The 20,959-nt window shown below is 34.3% G+C and overlaps 1 protein-coding gene across 1 annotated transcript; it reads right to left on the bottom strand.

Annotated features, from left to right (window-relative positions):
* Positions 1-323: 323 nt before the first annotated feature.
* Positions 324-8,948, bottom strand: LOC114328564 (HIG1 domain family member 2A). The gene is made up of 2 exons (XM_028277445.2): positions 8,707-8,948; positions 324-580 (listed from the first exon to the last, which is right to left on the bottom strand). Exons 1-2 carry the CDS (start codon positions 8,849-8,851, stop codon positions 405-407), a joined length of 321 nt encoding a protein of 106 aa, XP_028133246.1. The 5' UTR covers positions 8,852-8,948; the 3' UTR covers positions 324-404.
* Between the last annotated feature and the right edge of the window lie 12,011 nt (positions 8,949-20,959).

Here is a 20,959-nt window from a genome sequence, read left to right on the forward strand (position 1 = left end):
AAAGCCACATGCATAGATATAGGACACAAGCTCTTTCAGATCGCAAGGTGGAAAAGTCTACGAGACAAAAAAAAAATGATCATTTATCTACAATCTACATCTACTTTACATTTTCTAGCAGCATTATTGTAAAATATGTATTCATTACATTGTTTGTCCACTGATTTTTATATCCCTTTTTAAGGTACATCCCTCTATGAATAATAAATATGAAGCTCCTAAAATTTATTTTATAAAATACCAATTATATGAACAGTAGAAGATAACCTTTATTTTTTGTATATAAAAATAAGTTTTTGTAAATAGGAAACAAAAATATCACATACTATTAACAATAAGTTTCTATTAGCTAACCAAAAATATGTACACAATTCTATATAGGTCTAGGGTAAATATTTTTATTATTAACCATCTTTCTTCATATTTTTTTGAGCAGATATACCAATGCCCACAATCAAAGCCACCACTGTGAATCCTTGGGCAACAATTCTGGTCCTCATCATATATTGTGACATCTTTTTCTGTCCAGTCCTAAAGCACCAAAGACCATATGTCAAAGCACCAGCCGTGGCCAAACAACCTAAGGGAAGAAATATACGTATAAATTTATGTCTCATAACAATATATACTCCGGAGCTTAGTAAAAAAGGACCAATACCCAAAAATTGCAATTAGTGGCTACCAACTCATGTGGACCAGTCAGGTTCTATATTTTAAATATTAAGTTGTGAGATAAAAAGAGACGAACTTAGTGGAGGTGTTAACTTTAGCGGTAGTAACTTATAGATTGACATTATATTGATTGTTTCCCACCTTTAGACGTATCAGACGAATTTGAGAAATGCCACTGTCACAGTGACGGTTTTAGTTGACATACTCCTCTGATACGTCTAAAGGTGGGAAACAATCAATATAATGTCAATTTATAAGTTACTATCGCTAAATTTAACAACTCTACTAGTTTTATTTCTTTTTATCTCACAATTTACTGTTTTCCATCTTTTGCGCTATTTTGCCGGTTATTAGCACGCTTATCACTGTATAATGACATTTACCTGTCTAGCAACATTATTATTACATCGATTTTCTCCAATAATAAGGCATACTAAAAAAATCACTCAAATCAGACAACAGGTTTAGTAAATTCGAGACATCTAACGTGTACGATTCAGCGAGTGAGTCGATTATTTTGCTCTGAAATGTATTTTCATAACGAATTTTCCTATATCTCAAAGAAATACTAGGTACAGGTACCTCGTACAGCATCGTCGAAGCAATATTCGTGTTCAGCGATCTTAAGTTTCAATGATTATCATAAAACTCGAGGAGACGACGTGCATACCGGGCACCAGGTACCTCTTACAGCTTCTCCGACCCGATATTCCTGTTCAGTGACCTCAAAAACCCCCGACTATGAAAATTGAAATCATTTCCATAATTATTTTCCGATGCACTGTGGAATATGCATTTTCCGACCACAATACTAAAATTTTCATTTTTCCCTCACGCCAAATGGTCAAGAATATTCCTGAAACTCTTCCTAATCGAATGCAAAAGGTTTCATAACGATCCGTCATACTTTAAAAAAGTTAGAGAGATTTATCTAGCTAGAGGCATCAATTGACATCTAATTTTCATCCACTATGTCAAAATTTTGTCCCAATTCTTCTGACTTCCAATTAATGGGTGTGTTCGGACGAACACAGCGGCTGGACAGCTGAGCCAGCAGTAGCTGTCAGACGTCACCGCTGGAAGTCAGCCACTGAGAGATTTACTAAGCTTTCCCTATCACGGCTGGATACAACCACTCAGCCGATTTCTGCTGACAGTCAGCCGCTATGGTCGTTCGAACGCACCCAATGTCTAATATTGATACTTATGCTTTTTCTAAATTTGTTTCCTGATTTCAACAAATCATAGTTTCAACTTTCGGGTAACAGAAATTTACCAAAATCCAAAACTATAGAATAGAAAAATGCTTTAAATGAATATGCTGAAAATTTTACAATGTTATGGACAAAACTTACAAAGAGCTAAAAAAAAAATGAGAATTACATATTATCGTCTATTAAAAAATAAAAGATAATGAAATAAAACAAACAACGTTAAAAACTAATAAGTTTACGAATGAACGACACAAATAGCCTAAATGTGATTTCTTTTTTGTCTAATTTTTTTATTTAACTACAACATATTAATTTGGTTCTGACACTAATTACTCATGACATGATTTTCACTGAATGCTTTATAATTATGGTTTATTTTCATAAACTCACTTCATTAATTATCTTATTGAATGAACATAAAGAGGAATACATGCATTTAAAAATACTTGATGCTTTTTTTTAATTATTCTTTTAGGGAGTTATGACAACCAACTTACTGAGCTGCTTGCAGAACCATCTGGGGAGTTTGATGATTTCATTCGATAGCATATTTATAATAAATTTCTTTAATGGTTGCAAAACAGGACACTGACTAGCAAAAAGCTATACCAGTAAAAATATGACTCACAGTGACATTAAGATTTTTAGCTACTGGAGATAGCTTTAGAAATTTACACTATCTGTTGAAAATATCAAGTCCACCTATCTCACGAATAATAATTAAAGTCTATTTGGCACTGAATGAAGTTCTGAAAGACCAGATTAAGGTAGGTAAATAAAACTAGTCATATATTTTTATGCATTTTTATATGCCTCATACAAAATATTTGAAAACTGGCTTGATCGAGAATGTGAAGAATTTATCATTATGTTTCATCCGACTGTGCCTGTATACAGTAATCCCTCTTCAACCGTGGGGGTTACATTCCAAAGAGAAAGGCACGGTTGGTGAAACCGTGGTTGGCGAGGGATACACGATCTAAAGAAGAATATATGACATATAATCCCAATTTGGATACGTATATTAGTATGTAATAGAAAGAAATATGAAATATTATGATGAAATTGCATATCTGTGAAATAGTATTATCATATTTAACAAAAATAAAGACGGTGAGATCAGCATCTACATTCGCCGGTATTTTAAACCTTCTGAACCATAAACTAATTGCCGTAGTCTTACTACTAAGAATAAGCGCCAGTGGCGTATCATGAGTAATTTAACACAACTGGTCAAATTATTCTTCAACTTATTATGATGGGTAAAATCGAAGGACGCAGAGGAATTGGTAGAAAGCAGGCCTCTTGGTTGAAGAATATCCGGGAGTGGACAGGAATAAAGAAAGCAGAACACCTATTTACAATAGCTCGAGACAGAGACAGTTTCGCCATGTTAATCGCCAACGTCAAGGGGACTTGATAGGGCACGTTAAGAAGAAGAAGAAGGTCAAATTATAAAAAATATATAAAAATAACAAAATATTCTCATTAAAGATTCAACAGATATCCCAACTGAGGATAAGTGACACCGTGGTTGATGAGTCCGCGGATAACGAGGGATTCCTGTATTTGATGATAAACCTTACTGCATGATTTGGACAGGTCTATTCTCATTGAAAAGTATTTGAAGCCATTCATATGGTACTTAATAATGGGTATAAGTTGAATGGTTTACGTCTGCCAATGGAGTATGACTGCGATATATATCTGCGAATAGACTTTTTATGCCACAAAAATATAAATAGTACCGGAGAAGAGAATAATTTAGGGAACGTTCAAGTATTACGTAACACGGTTTTTGAAGATTTTTGACCCCCCCTCCCCCCTACGTAACGCACCTTAATGGGGCGTTCACGAATTACATAACGCAATTTTTGAAGATTTTTAACCCCCCCTCCCCCAACCTGCGTTACGTAATACTTGAACGGCCCCTTAGCGACCAACATATAAATGCTGTTTGGCAGATCACGCCAAAATCCTGTGATAAGTATGTACATAAAAAGTAGATAGATAGATAGATAGATATTTATTCATTTAAATAGGTTACCCTAATATACAATCAATGTAGAGAATAGATATTACAAATCATTTACAAAATCGAATATAATTAAGCAACATCAAATGAAATTGAAACAAACTTTAAATAAATTTTACAACATATAATGTATCCTTGGGGACTTTAACCTTCCTTACTGTACCTGGTCCAAGGATGGAATGTCTTCAGTGGGTACCCCTTTGATAGGAGCTTCACCTCGTGAAGTTGAATCCATACAGATTCTCTCAGCTTCATGTTCATACCATAACCTTTATCAAGTCAACTCCATTAAAAATGCACACATCAATTTGCTGGATCTGATTTTCATGGACGATGGCGAAGCTAAGATATCAACAGCAGAGATAGTCTTACTTCCTTTGGATATTCATCTTCCACCTATATCTTTTGAATTTAAGTGTGAATCATGTGTTAACAACCCTGGACTGACTGGTGATGCTTTTTATAGAGATTTCCATGCGATGAACGTCCTAGATGTTACAAGTTTTCTTTCTCAATTTAATTGGGATAATTTGTTTAAAAATAAGTCTCTTGATGACATGATCAGTATTTTTTACGATATTATATACTTAACAATTGATCTTTATGTTCCTGTTAAAAAGTATTCAGCAAAGAAATTTCCGGTGTGGTTTTCTCCTGATCTCAAAGTTACGATTATTCAGAAAAAGAAAGTTCACAAAGAATATCTAAGAACTAAATCCCCCAATCTCTTTAATGAGTTTTCTGCATTAAGGGCTCAATGTAAACGCTTAAAACAACAATGTTATCGTGATTACATTGCATTAACTGAATCATCTCTCAGGGATAATATTAGAAATTTTTGGAAATTTGTTAGTAATAAAAATAGCAAACCTAATATACCATCAGTTGTACACTATAATAATGTCACTGGTTCTAGTGGTACAGAAATTGTTAATTTGTTTGCTGAATACTTTTCAAAAACTTATAGTGATAGAGATTGTGATTTGCAGGATAATATTTTAGATTCTGGTGACATCAACTTATCACAATTTACTATATCTCAATTTGTCATTTCTATTTCCGTCTATATATGAAAAACTTTCCATTTTGGATAGCAACAAGGGGCCAGGTCCAGATGGTCTTCCACCTTCTTTTCTTAAACACTTAAGCTTTTTACTTTCGAGACCTCTTTTTCACATTTTTAACCTGTCATTAAAGACCGGGATGTTCCCAGACTACTGGAAAACTAGCTTTATTGCCCCAATACTAAAATCTGGAGATAAGTCTCAAGTGAACAATTATCGTCCGATTAGCATTCTGAGTTGTATTCCCAAAGTTTTTGAGAGTCTTGTTTGTGACTATTTGTCAGCAAGTTTAAAATGCTGTTTTATCGACCAGCAATTTGGATTTCTCTCTAGCCGCTCCACTGAACTTAATTTATTGTCATTTACCGACTTCCTTGTGGAATCTCTTGAAGGTGGCTTCCAGGTTCATGCTGTATACACAGACTTTACAAAGGCGTTTGACCGGGTAAATCACAAGATTTTAATCAATAAGCTGAGAGGTCTGGGTATCCAGGGTGAACTTTTAGAATGGTTGTTATCCTACCTATCTGAAAGAATACAAATAGTGCGTGTTCAGGGTTTTCAATCGTTTGAAATTAAGGTACCTTCGGGAGTGCCACAAGGGTCACACCTTGGACCCCTTCTATTCAATATCTATGTTAATGATATTGCCTCCTGTTTCCACTTTGCTTTTTTCCTAATGTTTGCTGACAATTTAAAATTATATTTGAAAATCGAGAATGATGGTGACTGTCAAAAATTACAATCTGACTTGGATCGGTTGAGCTATTGGTGTGATAACAACGGAATGGAACTTAATGTTAAAAAGTGTCACTTAATGGTTTTTGGTCGAAACAGAACTCCTGCAAATCATATCTATACTATTAAGGATTGTCCTTTAGACTCTGTATCTCAGATAAAAGACCTAGGTGTTGTGCTCGATTCCAGCTTATCCTACATCCCCCATATCTCATCTATTGTCTCAAAATCACTTCAACTTTTAGGGTTTATCAAACGTTGTGCAAAAGACTTTCTAAATATCCCATCCATAAAAGTATTGTATTGTTCACTTGTGAGACCTCACCTAGATTACTGTTCATGTGTTTGGTCTCCACACTATAACACCCATATTCTAGCTATTGAGAGAGTTCAGCACAAGTTCTTAAGATTTGTTGCATTTAAACAAAATCAGAGGGTTGATGAAATTAACTATTCTAATATAGAAAAGTCACTCAACATAACCTCTCTCCAAATCCGACGCATGCATAAGGATCTCACAATGTTTTATAATATACTACACTCCAATAATTTTAGTCCTCAACTATTGGAGAAAATTAGCCTCCATGTTCCCAATAGACAAACGAGGCTAATTCAACCTTTTTACATTAGACCTCATCGCACTAACTACGGACACAACTCCTTCATGTCCAGAACACCTAGATTTGCTAACCAATATTCGGAAGGTTTAGATTGTTACAGTTTTCCAAATAAATTTAAAGCTCAGCTTAAAAACTGTGCGTGATAACTTGATATCCTTGTGTTTTGTACATTTTTTGTTAATGTTTGTTATTTATTTAATGTTCCTAGTTTGTATGATTAAAGTTTTTAAATTTACTTTAGGTTAGGTTATAAATATCCTGTGATTAATGTTTATACTGTATTTTAATTGGGTGATTGCCCGTTGATAAATAAAATAAAATAAAATAAAATAATACCATACAATACCCACCCATAAAATTAACATAATAAAGTATTACATCACTTGTTTCTAATATACAGCTTAAGTTTGGTTTTAAAAGATTTTAGTGACATCGTATTTTTTAATTCACCTGGTAGAGCGTTAAACTCATTAAAACCCCCTGAATACTAATGAATTCATCGTCATTCTATAATTTATTTTTGCTATGTAAATATTCCCCATATTTCTTGTAGAATAATCATGCACATTTTTATTGTACACTATAAACTGCTTAAAGTAATCTGGAGCTACATTATTAAGTATTTTATAAACCAAAATCATTGTATAATAATACAGTTTCTCTTCAATTGTGAACCAACTTAAAACCTGTAGCATATATGATACAGGTGTAAGTCGATTTGTTTTCAATATAATTCTCATGCCACGATTTTGTAGTTTTTGTAGTTGATTGAGTTTATTTAAATTAAACATATACAATATAGTTGCGCAGTACTCAAAATGTGGCTGAATAATTGAATTAAAAACTGTAATTTTAGCTTGAGTCGATATATTTTGTGATATTCGGCTAAAAAAATATAGTTTTTTCGTTATTTTACGGACAATATAATCAAAATGATGATCAAAATTCAAACAACTATCAATTTGAAACCCCAAATATTTAACACATCTTACAATATCAATCTTTTCATTTTTTACTTGTAGCAGAATGTTATCGGTATTTAATTGGCTATATTTGTGTTTTGTTGTAAAGATCATTGCTTTAGTTTTGGAAATATTTAATTTTAATTTATTTGATGCCAAGTATTTAGCCATTTTTTCTAATGTATTATTCATTTTTTGAATCGCTACTTCAAGGTTAGTATCACTACAAGCTACAAAAGTATCATCCGCAAAAAGATTAATAAATTCACTTTCTACATATAGGTAGGTCTATGTCATTTAGATACAATATAAATAAGAGAGGCCCCAATACGCTGCCTTGTGGTACCCCAACATTGATATAATGTTCAGAGGATAATGCCCCATCAAAACGTACTATCTGCTTCCTATCACTAAGATAATCACTTAGCCATTTGTGTGCTTTACCTACAAACCCATAATTTTGTAGTTTTGTTAGGAGTATTTGGCGATCAATGGTTTCAAAGGCTCTTTTAAAATCAAGAAAAACACCTACTACGTATCGGTTTTTATCAATATCGTTTTTAAGTTTACAGAGAGTCAATTGTAAAGCTGACTCACATGAATGTTTCTGTCGAAAACCGGACTGATTATTTATTAAAATTGAATTTTTTCCCATGTGTTCTAGTAGTTGGTCATAAACTGCTATCTCTAATATTTTTTCAATTGGGGGTAATGTGTTAATGGGCCTAAATTCACTAGCTTTATTTGTATTCAAAATCTTCTGAATAGGAATAATTGTACTCACTTTCAAAAGTGTAGGAATTCTACCTGTCATTAGAGAAGTGTTTATAAAATTCAGTATAACGTGACCAATCGATTCAAAAATTTCCCTCACCATCCTTGAATTTAATATTTCATGCATGGAGAACTTGTTGTCCATACTATAAACTATTTTACGTAAGTCTAACATTGACAGTGGTTTAAATTCACTCAAATTTAATTATTTAATTTAAATAATAATTTTCAAAAAGTCAACAACATTCGGTTTGTAGACCAATGCTGGGCACCAATCCCAAAGTTACGCCAAATGGTTTTGTAAATGTTGGCAAAACGTACTGGGCCTTCACACTCGTGATATGGTAACATACCTTAAACAAACTTGGGGGGACACTAGACATACTGAACATAAAGAGTAAAATATTAAAAGATTTTGGTGCTAATATAATATAGAAATATTACTTTCTACTTAAGAATGGTTTAATAGTAACCAATATTAAGACCCTACAGAATTCTACAGGAAAAAGTTTGGAATATAATAAATGACAAGCCATCTAAGCTGAAGCAGAATATATGCGGATATTGTTAAAATATTGTCTCTAAAATATTATATAATTATTACGTTTTTATGTAAAATAAAGTTACCAATTGGCACAAAAGGGTTCTCCTTAAATTTTCTCACAAATTTTTGTCCTTGTGTTTCACTAGGAAGCACTGCATCCATGTCTTTCTTTAATGCTATCCAATCGAAGTTTTCTATTTCTTCCTGAGTCATATCCTTAGATGCCATTTTTATAGAATACTTTTATTTAATTCCAGTATTTTTAAAAAATCTAAAATTTTAAACTAACCTCTACTGTACTGTCACTTTTTAATGTCAAAGTCAATTTATGACACAGAATATAAAATATATTCTCCATGGTCTATGTGGTCTATTCTTCTTCTTATACATATTTTTTAACTACCGAAAAATTCCACCAAACACAAAAAATTTAAAGCATGTCACGCACGGCGGACAATAACAATCTTTAAGCCTGTCACACACGGGGAGCTAAACTAGATAGACATACAGGGTGATTCATTAAGAATGCCCAATCTCTGAGTTATAGATTCTAAACATCAAAATAATAAGATTTAACCCAAATCACTTAGATAAAATGGGGCTCGTTAAGGCCGCGTCCCACCATCAAATAATTTGATCAAACTGGTTTGATTGAGCAAACTGAAAGTGACAGTTAGTGACGTCACATCCTGAGTGTTCATTGTGGATAATAATGAAAAATTTTAATTTTAAATAAAGTACAAACAAGTTGGACAACTCGATACAAAAAATTTGATCAAACTAGACTGATAGTGAGAGCACAGATTTGTAGAATTTCAAAAAACTGCAATTGTGACGTCACTTTGACGTACTTCCGGTGCTCAAACTGTTTGATCAAATTATTTGATGGTGAGACGCGGCCTTTACTGAGTTCTAGGGTGTTTTATTTAAAAATTTAATAACTATTTTTACCCAGTACTTTAAAACTAATTGAAATATCCTTGTCATACTGGGCAGAAAGTGTAGGTTACTGTCCACCCTATTAAATTATGATAAACCAAAGATCTTATACACATAGATTTGGCCAACTCCGAAAAATAGCGTAACGCGGAGCAGTTCGGGTCGGTGGTCTACCATATCTCTCTCTACTGGCGCTTAGCTTTCTCTCTCTAGCATATGATGGCCGTCGCCTCTGTGTAACTGTCGTTCCATTACTCCCACCTCTTGGTAGATACGCTCACACTCGCACGACAGACAAAGATAGCTAGACCACCGTACTTGATATTCTTGATATATCTCTGTGATAAACAGACGTTTTTGTCTATTACCAGAGGCGTACGATAGGGGATAGTGAATGGTTGACCCTTCCCAAATTCTACGCCACTGGCAGAATTGTTATTTTAGCGCAATATTTAGATTCTTTAATAGGGCTTTTAATTCAGTAATTTGTTTCGAGCTGCAGTTATATGTCGTATAATCTGTGTATACAGTGATGAGCGCACTAATAACCGGCAAAATAACGCAAAAGATGGAAAACATATTAAGTTGTGAGATAAAATGAGTGTTGGATATAGATAAATAAATTAAATATTTTTATAGCAGTGCCATCTACTGGCCGCTTTACTATTTACTGTATAGTGTGTTGCTTTCAACGTTTGTTTAACAAGTAGTCCTTAAAATACAGCCATTGGGTAAACAACGTTTTATTTGTTCCTTAAATCTCCCATTTTTGTTCCTCAACTCTACAATTTACGAACAGGTTATGGGCTCAAACGATTAAGTGGAAGATTTTCTGATCGTTCAAATCAAAACAGTGTGTGTTCATTCGATAAAAAGTTAGTTAGTCGGTTTGTTGGTTAACAACGTGGTTATTAACAGTATCGAAAATGGCGGTGAATTATCTTACAAGTGTGCCGCGTTTAACCGGTAGAGATAACTACCAGGACTGGTCGTTCGCGGTTGAGAATGTCTTTGTTCTAGAAGGACTATCAAAGTGTATTCAGGGAACTGAACAAGACACAACGCTTGTTGCCAAAGCCAAAGCTAAGTTAATATTGACTTTGGATCCATCCATATATTTGCATGTGAAAGAAGCTGAAACGGCGAAAGATGTATGGGATAAGCTGAAAAAGTTATTCGAAGACTCAGGTTTTTCGAGGAAAATAGGATTGCTTCGAACACTCATATCACTAAGGTTGGAAAATTGCAGTTCCATGGAATCCTATGTGAATCAGGTGATCGAAACTGCACAGAAGTTGAATAGGACTGGTTTCCAAATTGATGACATGTGGTTGGGATCGCTTCTCCTAGCGGGACTTCCGGAACAGTATACTCCAATGTTACTGGCAATTGAACATTCGGGGATATCTATTACCACTGATGTAATCAAATCTAAATTGCTAGATATGCAGATAGACAGCACTAACAGTGAAAAGCAGACAGCTTTTATGTCAAAGTCAAGTGAAGTTAGCACTAAGCATGTCAAAAAAGTTAACAAGAAAAACATAACCTGCTTCCGGTGTAAACAAAAAGGTCATTATATGAATAAGTGCCCTAGTGCTAATAATAATGCGTTTAGTGCAACATTCTTAAGTGGAAACTTTAAATCTACAGATTTTTATGTCGATTCTGGATGCAGCACGCATCTTACAGCGAGAAAAGATTGGTTGACAAATATCCGAGATGCAAGTTCGTCCAATATAACTGTGGCTAACAGTGAAAGTTTGGAAGTGAAATGTGCTGGTGATATGATGGTAACCACAATTGTCGATAAAAAGAGATTAGAGGTAAGCATCAATAATATATTATATGTTCCTGATCTGACGACAAATCTTTTATCTGTTTCTCAATTGATTAAAAATGGAAATGAAGTTATATTTGAAAATGCAGGTTGCAAAATATACAATAAAAATGGAATTATTGCAACAGCTGAATTGATAGATGGTGTTTATAAATTGAATACTGAATGTATTTCAGATCGTAAAAATTGTTTATTTGTAACTGGGGATACCTGGCACAGACGTTTCGGTCATCTAAATAGCCTATATCTAAATAAAATGAAAGATGGAATAGTAGATGGACTGAATGTGACTGGGAAAATTGATATTAACAAGCAAAACTGTATAGTTTGTTGTGAGGGGAAACAAACGAGATTACCGTTTCCAGAAAAAGGTCACAGGGCCAGTAGTTTATTACAGCTTATTCACAGCGATGTATGCGGGCCCATGGAAAACAAATCATTAGGTGGCTCTAAATATTTTGTTACTTTCCAAGATGATTTTAGTAAAATGGTATTCATTTATTTTATTAAAACAAAAAGTGAAGTTTTTAATTGTTTTAAAAATTTTAAAAGTATGGCAGAAAACCAGAAGGGTGTCCATATAAAAACTTTGCGAAGTGACAATGGTGGAGAGTTTTGTTCAAAAGAATTTGAAGATTATTTAACTGTAAATGGTATTATACATCAAAAAACGAATCCCTACACTCCTGAACAAAATGGTGTAGCCGAACGTTTAAATCGGACAATCATAGAAAAGGCAAAATGTCTGTTGTTTGATGCTAATCTTGAAAAAATGTTTTGGGCTGAAGCTGTAAACACAGCTGTTTATCTAAAAAATAGATCGCTGGCTTCCGGCTTAAAGAAAACACCATTTGAAATGTGGACAGATAGCAAACCTGACGTTAGTGGTCTTAGAATATTTGGCAGCAAGGTGATGGTACATGTTCCAAAAGAAAAAAGATCAAAATGGGAGAAAAAGGCTATTCTGCACATTTTAGTAGGATACTCTGAGACTACGAAAGGATACAGGGTGTATAATCCGACCACTAAAGAAATAATAGTAAGTAGAGACGTACAAATTATGGAAGACACAAAAAGGTGTGAAGTGATTCATGTTGATTTAGAAGGTGAACATGGGGCAAAAGAAATGTTAGATTCAGTGGGAGATAATAATACATCATGTCAGGATCAGAATCATCAGGTTGAAGAGAACACATCGACTGATGAAATTGTTGAGAACAATGATCCCGACTATGTATGTGACTTGCCGAATTTGCCAGTGGATGAAATCAGGAGATCAACAAGAATACCTAAGCCAAAAAGGTTTGATGAGTTTGTGACTTATTTGTGCTCCGATAGTGACTCTGATCCGGTTAGTGTCGAGGATGCCATGTCTAGACCAGATAGTAACTTATGGTTAGGGGCTATGACAGAAGAACTGCAGTCTTTCGAGGATAACTCAGCATGGGAAGTGGTTGATGTTCCTGAAGATGGTTGTGTAGTGAAGTGTAAGTGGGTATACAAGAAAAAGGTTGATAACTCAGGTAAAGTGAAATATCGTGCAAGACTGGTAGCAAAAGGTTACACTCAAAAATTTGGTGTTGATTATAATGAAACCTTTTCTCCAGTCATAAGGCATTCTACATTAAGACTTTTATTTGCTTTGTCAGCAAATTTGAATTTGGATATTTTTCATCTTGATGTTGCGACGGCTTTTTTAAATGGTGATTTAAAAGAAAAAGTTTTTATGACAGTACCTGAAGGTTTAGAAATTGAAAATAATAAAGTATTAAGGCTAAAGAAAGCCATATATGGTTTAAAACAGTCAGCTCGGTCTTGGTATGAAAAAGTTGATAATTTCTTAATTAATCTAGGTTATAAGAAATCTGATTATGAGCCATGTCTATACACAAAGATGAAAAATAATCTAAAAACCATTATCTCTGTTTATGTTGATGATTTTTTTATTTTTTCTAATGATTCAGATGAATCAGATAATTTAAAGTTGAAATTAAATGAATGTTTCAGAATTAAAGATTTGGGAGAAATTAAGAATTGTTTAGGTATGAGAGTAACTCATAATAAAGAGAATGGTGTTATAACTTTAGATCAAAAATCCTATATTGAACAGTTGTTAAAAAGGTTCAATATGGAGGATTCGAAAGAGGTTTCTACCCCAATGGAAATTAGTTTAAATTTGAATAGAGACGATAATGCATCTGCTCAAGTGCCTTATCAGAATTTAATAGGTGGTCTTATGTATTTGTCAGTTTTGACAAGACCAGACATTTCATATCCTGTAAGTTATCTCAGTCAATTTAATAATTATCATTCAGAAACGCATTGGAAGCATGTAAAACGAATATTAAAATATTTAAAGGCTACAAAAGACTATGGTTTAACTTTTTCAAAAAATGATAATTATTTGAAAGGCTATGTAGATGCCAGTTGGGGGAGTAATTCTCATGACAGAAAATCTTATACGGGCTTCTATTTTCAGTTTTCTGGTGGACCTATTGTCTGGGAAAGCAGAAAACAGAATAGTGTTTCTCTGTCAAGCACAGAAGCGGAATACATAGCAGTATCAGAAGCTGCTAAAGAGGCTATTTTTTTAAAAAATTTGTTGTATGAGATGTTGGGTATTGATGAAATCGTTATACTATATAATGATAATATGGGAGCTCATAAATTAGCAATAAATCCTGTATTGAATAGAAGGACGAAACACATTGATATCCGATATCATTTTGTCAAAGAAGCTGTAAACAAAGGTTTGATAAAGCTGGAATATTTGGACACAGCTAACATGCCAGCTGATCTCTTGACAAAAAGCTTGAGTTCTGTGAAACATAATAAGTTTTTGAAAGAGATTGGTTTAGTTAAGATAGTGTAATAAACATTTGATAAATGTTATTTTCTTAATTTGTTTATCTAGTGGGAGTGTTGGATATAGATAAATAAATTAAATATTTTTATAGCAGTGCCATCTACTGGCCGCTTTACTATTTACTGTATAGTGTGTTGCTTTCAACGTTTGTTTAACAAGTAGTCCTTAAAATACAGCCATTGGGTAAACAACGTTTTATTTGTTCCTTAAATCTCCCATTTTTGTTCCTCAACTCTACAATTTACGAACAATGAGATGAACCTAATAGAGGTGTTAAATTTAGCGATAGTAACTTATAAATTGCCATTATATTGATTGTTTCACACCTTTAGACGCATCGGACGAGTTTGAGAAATACCACTGTCAGTGACAGTTTTAGTTGACATACTCCTTTGATCCGTCTAAAGGTGGGAAACAATCAATATAATGTCAATTTATAGGTTACTATCGCTAAATTTAACACCTCCACTAGTATTTCACAATTTAATATGTTTTCCACCTTTTGCTCTATACTACAGTATAGAGCTTTTCATTCACAGTCATTTGTTTCGAGCTTATGGCATATGTCGTATAATCCGTGTATATTAATATTATACACAGAGTATACAACATATGACAGAAGCTCGAAACAAATGACAATCGATGAAAAGCCATATACATTCTGTGTAAATAATAAACGCTTCATTCGTAACGATAAAGTAATTGGCTTTCGAGATATTTGAAGTTGAAAATGAAACGGCGCAGCTATTTTAATTAATGTATTGCGCCCTTTTATTTTTAACTTCAAATATCTCGAAAACTTATTATTTTGTCGTTACGAATGAAGAGTATATTATTTACATGGAAAGCCCCCCTGCCCACTTCTTAAGATCTGAGCGTCCCGATCAGCAACTCCAGATGAAGGCTCAGGATGGCGGAATCTGTAGGATTCTCCAGCTCTGCATACACCCCTCAAGAAGAAGGAACAGTCTACTGTCTTTGAACGGTACGACATCTTTGGGTTAATGCAACACACAGTAATTCGTACGCTGGTTTCTCTGAAGATCACTTCAAGCATGCTTCTCACAATCTTCCAATCCAGATTTTCTACTGCATGGCCTAGTTTTGGTAAAGCCAAATTTTTGATATCATAATTACACAAGATTTTCTTCAAATTAGTTAGAGCACGCCATATGTTCTCGTACCTTGGAGTGTCCGTATAAGACTTTCTGGTCGCCATATACAGCAAAGATCGAGGACCATCTTCCAATCGCAGTACTCTTCCAATTTTAGGCTGCTGATTTCTTAACTCGTCCAGGCGGCCGAACTTTCTATTGAATATCGACGAGATTCCTTTAGTCATATCGAGGTCTTGGGCAACACAGTGGGCTAGAGAGACGTTTTCTTGGAACACTAAACAGATCTTGCTGAACTTCTGTTGTCACGCCGAATCTAGCACTCTTTCTCTCCTCGTAATCTGACATAAATCCCTTAAAACTTGGCTGTGATGCATCTTTCATCTCCTGTTGGAGGACTCGGGCTTCTTCTGTTTCATTTGAGCCAGCATGGTGCAAGACGATTTATTTTGGTTTACCGTTTGATTACGTCATTTATTTTCTTCTTAACTTCATATGGACCTTCCCATTGTCTTTGCAGTTTAGGACACAAGCCTCGACGACGTTGTGGATTATAAAGCCAGACAAGATCACGTACTTCGAAGCTTTCATTCTTGCGTCGAGAATCATAATTGATCTTTCATTCTGTCACTGGCTATCTGGATATGTTGCCGGGCAAGTTCATGAATGTTGTTCATTCGTAACTTCAGGCGGTCGACGTATTCTTCGCCTGCAACACGTTCCTCGGAAGGTCTGCAGCCAAACTCTAGGTCGCAGGGCAAACGAACTTCACGACCCAACATCAGGCAGGTTGGTGTCTGACCTGTAGTTTCATTCACGGCCGAGCGGTAGGCCATCAGAAACAAATGAATGTGCTGGTCCCAATCGAGCTGATGTTCAGACACAACTTTGGACAAGTGTCTACCCATCGTTCGGTTCATCCTTTCGACCATTCCACCTGATTGAGGATGCAGGGCTGTCGTTCTGGTCTTATTGACACCAATCAATTTACAAACTTTTTGGAAAAGGGCTGACTCAAAGTTTCGCCCTTGGTCGGAATGGATCTCCAAGGGAACACCAAATCGGCTCAAGAATTCTTTAACAACGGTAGCAGCTTCTTGATTTGGTAATGCATAGGCCTCAGTCCATGTCGTAAAATAATCCATGGCTACCAGGATGTATTTATTTCCAGCATCGGTTTCTGGAAATGAACTTGCAATGTCGATTGCTACTCTTTCCATAGGACTGCCTTTACCAACTGGACCATTACTGGATGCACACAGTTCACATTTCCGGCACCATCTTCGTACATCATCTTTACAGTTCACCCAATAGAACCGTTCTCGAACCTTTTGTAGAGTCTTCGTAATACAAAAGTGTCCACCTGATGCACCGTCATGCAACTGACGCAATACTTCTGATACTTTACTTTTAGGTACAATCAACTGAAGCTTTGATTCTGTACCATCATCACTCTCAAAGGTTCTGTACAGAAGATCAACTTTTAGTACTAGGCAATTCCATTGGCTCCAGTAGGCCTTGACTTCTGGACTACTGTAACGGTCTCAAATTTACGTTTAATAAATATAATCAGGTCCGGTCCTGTAGTGACGAATTAATTAGATGCGTTTTAACACGAAACCTTCTTCATATAGCCCACAAGCTGTGACGATATGATGTTTTTGATTTGCCGTCCAAATACCCAGAAAGAATACGTTTTGTGTGTTTCGACTTAGTATCAAAAGAATTTAATGGCTTTTCGAGGCAAAAAGTCTGGAAAATATTTATGTTTGGGCTAGAATGTTGATATAATAAATTCCATAGTGGCGATAAAATCGTCAAGTGTCCGAGTTCTCAAGATTTGGCCGTTATAATTGAGTCAGCGATTTCGATGAGAAACAGAGATATGTTTATGGAAAATAAGCGTTTTTTTATTGGCTAAGAAGAAAAATTACCGCCTCAGTAGGATGCTCTTATTATCATTTTCTCGCTATCTTATTGGCAGAAGAAATTTGTGGTTTATTTCTATTGGGTAAACTGTCTGATGTTTGTTAGAATGGGAGGTAAATTATTTTTTTGAGAGAAAGAACCGGGTCAGAAATTGGCACAAAAAAAGGAGTCAACATCTAGCGATGAAGGTGTACAGTCACAGACCGATTTGGTCTAGGAGACAGTTTTTGGTTTTGTGAGTTATGAGATGTAGTGATTCCCGATTCAGTATGTTTTCTTAGTTAGAAAACAAACGTTGGGTATAGTGAATACCACGAGAGTACGTTTTGTGTCTAGTTGTCTAGTGTATTAGAAAGAATAGCTTCGTTGTGTTGTTCTTAAGAAGAAATAAATACAAGTTCGCGGAACGAGTTTCTCCAACTTCATAATAAGATAAAAAAACTCACTTTTTTTAACAAAATTTTTACTAAGTATGTTCAAATGAACAGTGCCTATATCTTTCCAATGTGGAATGTTCTATAATAATCAACCATTAGCAGTTACCTTTTTGCTAATAAAACAAAAACTTTGGAATTCTATTCTCATACTATAAAATGTTGTGAAATACTTAGTACTTTAATTCAAACAATTGTAAAGTGTTAAGTGAAAAGTGTTGAGCAACAACAGTTCCAGTTGAGCTAAACCAGATCCATGTAGCTCTAATCATCAATGCAGTCCAGGTCACCAGGTACTCATAATAAACTGTTTATTTTATTTTTGAACAATCGTACTCGCGAAAGACTTAATTTTACTAAAATCATTTCAATTCATTTTTATTTTTTTTTAATTTTTTTAATAAACGACTACTATGTTATAACTTTTATTGCTTTTTTCTTTTGCACACTTTATCTCTTATCCTTATTGTTGGATAGAAGTACAGACAAATTTACGACCGCAATGGTAAGTACCAACCTACATCAAATGGAACGACATTGCAAGTAACTTTCTTTAATTTTGGGTCATTGCAGTATTCTTATTTTGATTTATTAATGGCGCCCAATATTATCTTTTAAAAATATTAATGTTATTTTAAAACCCATCCCTTAAATCTCTGAAGAATGTAGCTTACCGGAGCGTCCCGAAAAGTAGCAGAATAGAACATCACGCCTATGACCTACATAATTACATTGTTGGAATATATTTTTTTTTTATTTTATTTAACGCTACTTAATGTTTTGCACGAATGGCGTTATGTCAAATATTTTTTTGTTTATTTCATTTAACCGTCTAGGCTTTTGTTTTCATTTACGCTACACAAATGCCGCCCACCGTTTAGGCAGGCTACACAAATGACGCGGCAACGTGGGGATTCTATCATTTTTGTTTTTTGTTCGTTTTTTGATACATAAAAATAACGCTTGCATTGCCATGCCAATTCTTTTGTTCTAGTTTTTTTTTGTACATGTAAATGATATTTTCCCCGTACTGATCTATGGCTCATTGATGTCTTAAGGAGTCTGTACAGAGATTTTGATTCATTGTAAATTTTGAAAAAGATGTGCAAATAGAAAAAATAGATGGTATTTTTGATCATGTGAATATGAAAAGGGGAATTCCAAAGGTTAAAAGAAACTAATAACGGCTAGATTTCAATTTCAATTTCGACAGTAAATTTTGGGTTTGAATATTTCTTTTTGTACAATTTTTCGCAATATTTTAAAAGTATATAGTGCAAAATGGAATCCTCTGTGGTTCAATTTGAAAAATGACGAAATTAACTATGAACTATTTATACGAGGGGTTAAAACTAAGAAAAATCTTAGTGATACAAAGACAATGCTTCGTAAATTACTTAGTAAAAATGCTAGTATTGATTTAGATGAAAATAGGTTAACATTCAATGATGAGAAGAAGCAGATAGATGCAACAGCTGTTGACGTCCGTAGTTTAATTGGAGATTTCGAAGGTGATGTTAGAGATTCGGTCTATCATAGGGCAAAAGCTTACATCATCTTACTCATTTATCTCTTAGAATAACTAGATTACCTGTGGAGTTTGAGGAAGAAGAGTGTATAATATTATAAATAATGCCAGAGACAGTTATTATAGTTCTTTATTAATAGTTGAACAACAATGATCCCGCACAAGAATGAGTAAACAAACGAGTGACCTAAGGCAGTGACTAATCATCCGCCGGACGGTATACGGTATCGGATATGTTCCGAATACCAACATTATAATACAAAGAGGAGTATAAAGGCCGCGTCTCACCATCAAATAATTTGATCAAACAGTTTGAGCAAACTCCGGAAGTACATCAAAGTGACGTCACAATTGCAGTTTTTTTGAAATTCTAAAAATCTGTGCTCTCACTATAAGGGCCGGTTGTTCGAACGCTAATCAACACTGATCACTATCAAATATTTAATTACTGTCACAACTGTCAATGTCAACTTTGGTTGGGTTGCTGAAAACATAATTTATTATAATTATGAGATTAGTTAATCAATTAACATAACAATTATTAACATAATTGATTAATTAATTTCATAATTGTAATCAATAAAATTGTTTTCAGCAACCCAATCAAAGTTGACATTAACAGTTGTGAAAGTAATTAAATATTTGATAATGATCATTTTTGATTAGCGTTCGAACAACCGGCCCTTAGTCTAGTTCTAGTTTGATCAAATTTTTTGTATTGAGTTGTCTAACTTGTTTGTACTTTATTTAAAATTAAAATTTTTCATCATTATCCACAATGAACACTCAGGATGTGACATCACTAACTGTCACTTTCAGTTTGCTCAAACCAGTTTGATCAAATTATTTGATGGTGGGACGCGGCCTTAAGGCAGATGCGTCTGCAGATTGTTTATTTTTGGAAGGGCAATTAAATGACAAAATCGTTTCTGATGGGCCATATGTTTCTTCAAATGTGATTCCCTCACAACCGGTTGTAAATATTCCAGCTCCAGTGGTTCAGGTGTCGCATCCTATTAATTTAGCCGATTGGAACATTAAATTTAATAGAGATTAAAAAGGAGTTTTCAATTTCTTAGGTCCGCTTGCCACTATGCTAAATTTAGTACTGAAATTAGTACTAAAAATATTGTATCTACAAATTAGATGCGCGCGCCGATTTAGTACTAAAAATTAAAACATGTTCTAATTTCTTGTACTGAAATTGACACAATATTAAAAAGTGAGGTTGTATTGTATATTAGGTACTTTTGTTTTTTTTATAGGTACATAATAATAATAGTGATTTCAACTTTCAACATGTGGAGAAAAAGGCAGATTGAAACATTAATAGAGTTTTACAAATCGAATCAATGATCAATGTTTGTATGTGCCAAAGCACCCTCTCTATAGAATAGGAACGCACGAATTAAAGTTTTGGAAGAAATAAAGGCAGAATTAGCCAAACTAGGTGTGGATATATCTCTAATAGCAGAAATAAAAGCCAAGTTTGCCAGTTTTGCAAAAATACTTCTTCCCATCTTTTATTGTTAATAAGTTAATGGCTTGCAACTTGCAATCTCAATTAGTAAAGCTCCTATCTATGAACCTTGAGTAAAGCTCATGTAAATTTAGTAGGTAGAGCGCATGCCTATATGCTGATTACAATTCGGATAGTTGCAAACACAAACTTGGCACAAACTGAC

The sequence above is a fragment of the Diabrotica virgifera genome, chromosome 7, assembly GCF_917563875.1.
Source record: "Diabrotica virgifera virgifera chromosome 7, PGI_DIABVI_V3a".
Taxonomy (NCBI): Eukaryota; Metazoa; Arthropoda; class Insecta; order Coleoptera; family Chrysomelidae; genus Diabrotica; species Diabrotica virgifera.

What these genes read in the sequence shown, in the direction of transcription:
- LOC114328564 (XM_028277445.2), bottom strand. Translation starts at nt 8,851, where the DNA reads ATGGCATCTAAGGATATGACTCAGGAAGAAATAGAAAACTTCGATTGG. An exon ending in GAACCCTTTTGTGCCAATTG is followed by an intron (nt 581 to 8,706) that starts GTAACTTTATTT and finishes TTCTTCCCTTAG; the next exon opens with GTTGTTTGGCCACGGCTGGT.